This window comes from Leuresthes tenuis, unplaced genomic scaffold (genome assembly GCF_036924035.1).
Source record: "Leuresthes tenuis unplaced genomic scaffold, fLeuTen1.0.hap1 SCAF_12, whole genome shotgun sequence".
Taxonomy (NCBI): domain Eukaryota; kingdom Metazoa; phylum Chordata; class Actinopteri; order Atheriniformes; family Atherinopsidae; genus Leuresthes; species Leuresthes tenuis.
Window position 1 is genome coordinate 20,890,848 of NW_027325366.1, and position 6,682 is coordinate 20,897,529.

General features: G+C 41.9%; 1 protein-coding gene across 1 annotated transcript; it reads left to right on the forward strand.

The window, feature by feature from the left end:
• The first annotated feature begins 3,806 nt into the window (after positions 1-3,806).
• On the forward strand, positions 3,807-5,958 carry evx2 (even-skipped homeobox 2). Its single transcript, XM_072397680.1, has 3 exons — positions 3,807-4,200; positions 4,579-4,817; positions 5,275-5,958. Exons 1-3 carry the CDS (start codon positions 3,807-3,809, stop codon positions 5,887-5,889), a joined length of 1,248 nt encoding a protein of 415 aa, XP_072253781.1. The 3' UTR covers positions 5,890-5,958.
• Positions 5,959-6,682: the final 724 nt, after the last annotated feature.

Sequence of the window (6,682 nt, forward strand, 5' to 3'; positions counted from 1 at the left end):
CCACTAGGGTATACCAAGTCCAATAAATATGGTTTTACTAACTTTAACTCACATCCAAACCTACTGCAATTACAATTTTCTATCAATCTTAGCTCCATCCTTCTGGCCTGGACTTTGAATTTCTGTTGTTTTATGTTGCTGATAATAACATTTCTTTAGAAGGGACTCCACACTGAGAAGGTAACGCTGTCTTCAAGAGGCGTTACGGCTCATTCACTACAGCAGACACAGCAAGCCAAACTTATATGATGGATATTCACTCTAACCTATATGTGACAGCTCTCTTACTCAGTTTCAGTTCAAACTTTTGAAATTGGGGTCCATGTGATATTATTTTTCACCTTCGTCTCACTGCTGACTAATGCATGCTAAATATTCAAAAACTGTTGCCAGTCTGTGCTTTTGTTGCTTGTTGTTGATCTGCATTGCTACTCGGAGGCTTTTAAACAAACCACATTAGATCAGTGTTTTCTCTTCTTCCTGACGATACTATCGTCACTTTGAAGTCAACTTTCTTTCTTTTCTGATTTCTTGACTTCTTTAGTATTACAAACATAATCCACAATTCTCATTTCTGTTTAATAAAGAATGTTGTTGTTTCATAACTTAAGAAAGCCTGCAGTTGTCTCGCGTGTCCATGAAGGCTCTTTATTGCATGTTCAAGAAGGAAAAGAAAAACAAGGATTATCAGACCTGGTGCATTTTCAAATCAGTTAAAAAGTTTTCAATAACCACCGAGATTCCCAGTTAGCAATAATTGACAACTTCACCATTTGAATGAAAGACCATTTGATGACAGTTCACAGACCAATTTTATGTTTTCACATTAACAGTCTATTAACCAAAGAATAAAGCAGGATTTTGTGAAGATTTAATTGGAAAGTTTACTCATGGTGTCTACACACGACAAAGCAAGGTAACTGTGAGGGAAAATATATGTGAAGGAGGGAGGGATGGAAGGAAGGAACTGAGAGAAAGAAAGAAAAAAGTGCTGTCAAACTTGAGGTTGGTCCCTTCAAAACTGACTTATATCTCTGTACTCCCAGCACACGCATGTGTTTACGCTCAGGAGCATCTGTAGCATGAATTAGCCTATGGAGAACAGCTTGAGAACCACTTTCAGTCCACATTAAAGACTTCCTCTTAAAGAAGATGCAGCAGAGGAGTTAGGAGGAAGAGTCTGTCACTGAAGATTGGATAATACCAATAACCATGAGATGGAATTCACTCGGAATACTGGTGAAGAAACTCATTCATTTAAAGACCTATCAACCAAACAATATGAAGAACAACACTGCACTCTTCTGATAAGAGAACAGTGTGTTCACGCATGAGCTTGAGAACATACTCCATGTGTTCCATCATAGAAAGAAGCCCCTTAATGACAAGTGAAACAAGTGTTTCGGAAGGCAAGCAAAGAAAAAAGCTAAATAAAAAAGGCAGAAAGACAGTAAACAGAATATAAAGTTTTAGCAGTGAAAAATGTTCACAAGATGAGACTAAATCCATTTGATGTTTCTTCACGAGGAAAAGTTTGAACTTACTTACACAATATATTGTGTTCAGCGTGTCATTCGTATCATGTTTTCATTTGAATATTAAAATGTTTTTACATCTCACGGCTCCCTCTCAACCTTTTATTTATTCATTTTCTCTTTTTTTCTTTTTTCTTAAACAGGGTTGGTGAAAAAGATTAATCAGCCGCACAATTAATCGACTACATATGCAAATCGTCTAATTATATTTGGTGTAAATTCCCAAAGCTCGACGAGAACAATGCATATCAGTGTCTTGGCTGAATTTAATGTTACGTTGCTTCTATTTAGAAAAAAAAAAGAAAAAAGAAAGGGGAAAAACGGGATAATATTGTATTCATTACAGCAGGGTGTGTGAATCAAATACTTTGATTTAGATTTTTTGTACAAAATTCATTGCTTGTTCTTATTCTTGGTTAGGGGAGGGAGGTGGGGGGGGGGGGGTGTTCTAATACACTCACCCAAACAAAATCTCATTTTTGGTTTGGATAAACAATTTCTTAAACTATGAAGGAATGATGTCACACATTGCTGATACTGATGTTAAAGCTCCTAAACTCTTTCCTTGCTTCACAAGAACTGAACCCTCCATTAATTTTTTTTAAGTCTCATATGAAGAGCAAGGCAGCAGCTGATTTTTTTTTTCATTTATATGTAGGCTATTGTAATGGGAGGACACTGCATGGTTGGGGAAGAAGCTCTTGCACGTGCCTCTTGAAAATAGAAGCTGATGTCGCCGTGCACACACACATAAAAAACAATAACACCAAAAACACACACACAGTCTGTAAATGTTTCAATAGGAGAGGAGAGTTGGGACATCAGCGAGAATACCACCAGTCTGAAATCACAGGCAGCAGTTTCTATTAGAAACCGTCAGGGGGCGCCAGAGGACGTGCAGAGGATACCGTGACGCTGCCTCTGTGGTCTTTGGAAGCTACGAGTCCACGTATGTGATCTTCACACACCGAGTTGGTATTGTTGGATACATAAGCCTGTAATTTGCTGATAAATAGCTTCCACAATTAATGCACCGCCAGTAATGATTCTGAAATGAATATAGAAACAGGGAGGATACGATTTCAACGAGCTGAGAGGTCCTGTTTAAAAAAATAAAGAAAAGATAGGGGGGTAAATGCACAAGTAGAATCTTAGATTCCATCAAATCACTGGATTCAGAATGAATGCAAACTGAAATAAGTAAAGAAATAAGTAAGGAAAAAAAGAATCAGCTTTGACGAAACTGCGTTTAATATTCCGACGTATCGAATCACATGTAACTGGACACGTTTAAGTTACTTTAAAAGAATCATACTTTCATTTCTACATGTTCCCATGGCCTAGATATGTTGTAAATACACAGAAAATGTGTAATGATGTAGCCTGCGTTTTTATATCCGCGTCATAATGTGTATTTAAGTCATAATGACCTGGATGCCAGTCCAAAGGAACAATAAAGTATTAAGCTGCAAAATAAAGAAAAAATATAAACACGGCAGCAGTAACAGAAAAATAAGACCTTTAATCTCTCGTCACAGTCTTCTGCCTTAACCGCGCTGTACCTCACCCGCTGATTAAGTCTCAGGAATTTGCAAAAATAAAAATAAATAGGTGGAATAAACAGAAGAACAGTGATTACAGAGGGGGAGGGCGGACAGAGAGGAGGCAAACAATGGAGAATCAAAGCATAATAATACTCCTAAATGAAGAGGGAAATGCTGCTCCGCTCATTTTATTAATCAGACTGTCAATTTCACCCAAGAGGCCAAACCCAAGAGCAATCTAAAACAGACTCAGAGATCAACCCAGGGACAAGTACCTCGCTCCTCACTCCTCTCTTCCTCTCCACTTGGATATTATTCGTCTGACCGAAGGCCGCCTCCATCATCAAGTGACAACCCTCTCCTATTTATTTGCTTATAAACCTGTTACAATAAATGATCATTGGAGCAACGTCAGCCCAGCATTTTAACAGCGAACAGCAAGCACTTTTGATGAATGACATTTTGCTGCTGTGGGGAGGATGCACGGCTCGTTTTGAGCAGTCGCTCGGCGATTGCGTTCAGATTCTCTCATTTTTGGCGTCTTGCTTATAAAAAGCTTTAGAGACACTTATTTTAGACACACTTTCCGAGTTGCGTGCGGATTTCGCGCTGACACAACTCGCCGGTGCTCCAGCCCCTTGGACAAGTGGTGTTGCCTGTTTCTTTTTTCTTTTTTTTTTCTTCTTCTTCTCCTTCCTCTTCTCCTCGCCCCGTCTCGCACGGCTTAATGATGGAGAGGATAAGAAAAGAGATGATATTGATGGAGAGGGGTCTGCACAGTCCTGTCGCGGGAAAGAGGCTCGCAGACGCGCCAGGAAATTCAGTTCTGGAGGCCCTGGAAAACTCTCAGCACGGCGGACGGCTGAGCCCGAGAATAACTTCGGCTTCCCTCCATGGAAATCTTGGGGACATCCCGACGAAGAGCAAATTTGAAATCGACAGTCTTTTCGGCACACACCACAGCGGCGACAACACCTCGTCAGCGGAGATCTCTTCGTCGGAAAGTAGGAAGAAAATGAGCCTTTACTCCGAAGTTTCACAAGAATCTGATATTAACAGTGATGTGGAGGTGGGATGCCCTGCGCATCGCTCCCCGAGCCAGCACAAAGAAAACAACAAGGGTAAGACGAGAGTTCCCTCCGCACTGCACTTTATTTTGGTTTTATTTGACCATTATTCTTATCATTGTTGTCATCGTCTTTCTTCGCATGCAAAATGATACAAAAATCAAAAGAGCAAATATCACATTTACTTTTACTATCACCACAATTATTGTTATCATCATTGCTGTTGCTAAAAAAAATGATTTGATTGGATTTATCTTTTCATATATTTTTCTTTTGTATTTGTACTTGTAATATTTTTCAATTTGAACAAAATGCTTCATATCAGTGCCGGACAAACAGGAGGCCCATGCACACAGGCAGAATATTTCAGGATGATCAGAAACAATGTGGTTCTTTTTTTATTTTCATTTTTATTTTCAATTTATTTCCCAGGGTTTTCAGACAGTAACTCTGGATCCTCCAACACGAGCTCGAGCTCTCTCTCGAACATGAACGGTATTTCGGGAGGCTCAAACAATTCCAACTCCGACCAAGTCAGAAGGTATCGGACTGCTTTCACCCGAGAACAAATCGGACGGCTGGAAAAGGAGTTTTACAGAGAAAACTACGTTTCGAGACCGAGGAGATGTGAATTAGCCGCAGCGCTAAATCTACCCGAAACTACAATTAAGGTAAGCTGTGTGTCACTGTGCGGAAATCCAAGACGTGGCTATATATGGAGAGAGAATTATCCTAGAAAAACAGAGATTTAATTGCCTGTAATCCTGCTCTTAAAATGTAATTTATTGGGGGAATATTTCTTTTTTTCTTAACACACGAAATAGCACGTTTGCTGGTGGCTTAAAATGAACAGAAATAGATTTAAAACAATAAAAAAAATTGCAGCTCAGAAGAAAATAACCACAAAAACTTAACAATGAAATGACGTGAATTAGGAGGCTTTCACTTCTTCTGCATCGTAGCATTATTTATCACTTTCATGTAATGTCAGAAACGTTTTGAGGACACGGTCAGCATCAGTGTAGGTATGTGTGTCACTCGTGTGCACGCGCTGAACCACGCTCTTCAGAGGGGCTTGAGAACAACATGGCAGCTTCAATATGGGCCTTGTTTTGACTCTGTGTGCAGGTGTGGTTCCAGAACAGGCGCATGAAGGATAAAAGGCAACGTTTGGCGATGTCCTGGCCTCATCCGGCAGACCCGAGCTTCTACACTTACATGATGACGCACGCGGCAGCTACAGGAAGCCTACCTTACCCTTTCCACTCGCACATGCCTCTACACTACTACCCGCACGTCGGTGTCACGGCAGCAGCAGCGGCCGCCGCCGCCACCGGTGCCGCCTCGTCACCTTTCGCCACTTCCATCCGTCCCCTTGATACCTTCCGAGCACTCTCACACCCCTACTCGCGGCCAGAGCTCCTGTGCAGCTTCAGACACCCGGGACTGTACCAGTCACCCGCAGGCCTGAATAGTTCAGCGGCGGCATCGGCGGCGGCTGCGGCTGCCGCGGCGGCGGCGGCGGTCAGCGCGCCGTCGGCCACCGGGCCGTGCTCGTGCCTCAGTTGCCACAGCAGCCAGGCGGCGAGCGCGCTGGGCTCCAGGAGCGCCAGCGCTGACTTTACCTGCACAGCTTCCTCTCAAAGATCCGAGAGTGGATTTCTGCCGTATTCTGCCGCAGTTCTCAGCAAGACCTCAGTCCCTTCACCAGACCAACGAGAGGAATCTTCACTTAACAGATAATTCATCACACAGTCAAACACGAGCGTTTCCTATTTTGTTCTTTAGGGGATGAGCCTGTTTTAAATATTACACTTGGGTGAGGCATTAGGCAGCGTTGTGAATACACACACACACACACACACACACCATCATTTTCGAAATTTTGCAACTCACAAAGAACTTTTGTAAAGGATTGGGGCCCCCATATTGTACCAGTAGAGCCATTTTTTTGTGGGCCGTTCATTCAGTTTTGGGGAAAACAACAATGCACCATGTTTTAATTTAAATCTGTCCCCATGGCTCAACCAATGTGCCATTTGAAAAAATATATATAAGTTCTAGAATTCCCACAAATGAAGCCAAGAACTGTAAATGAGTCAGATCCCATACTTCTGTGTTTCAAATGTCCAATATTCAACATGACGAGCCCAGTCTGGCTTTCTTTTAAGGCTAATTATACTATCTAAATTTAGATAGCAGAAGGTCTGCTTTTTTCCTTCTTCGTATTATTATTTTTTTTTTCCTTTCGCCCAGCAGCATATCCTTCTTCAGTAGGCCGAAGTGAGATTTTTTTTGGCAGCAATGGCTTCTCCAACGCCCTATCTCTGCTCTGTGGGGACATTCCTAATCAGCTGGAAGGTGCATATCATTTTGCACGGCGTCTTTTGTGTCAATTTTTATGTTAATAACGAGCGGATCATGACAAAAATTGCCAATCATGCACCTAGATGGAGCTCCCTTGAATACACGACTGTAGGAAAGTTCCTCGTTCCAAGACCCGCTGTCAAGTGCTAACAACCCGCGGAGGGAAGTC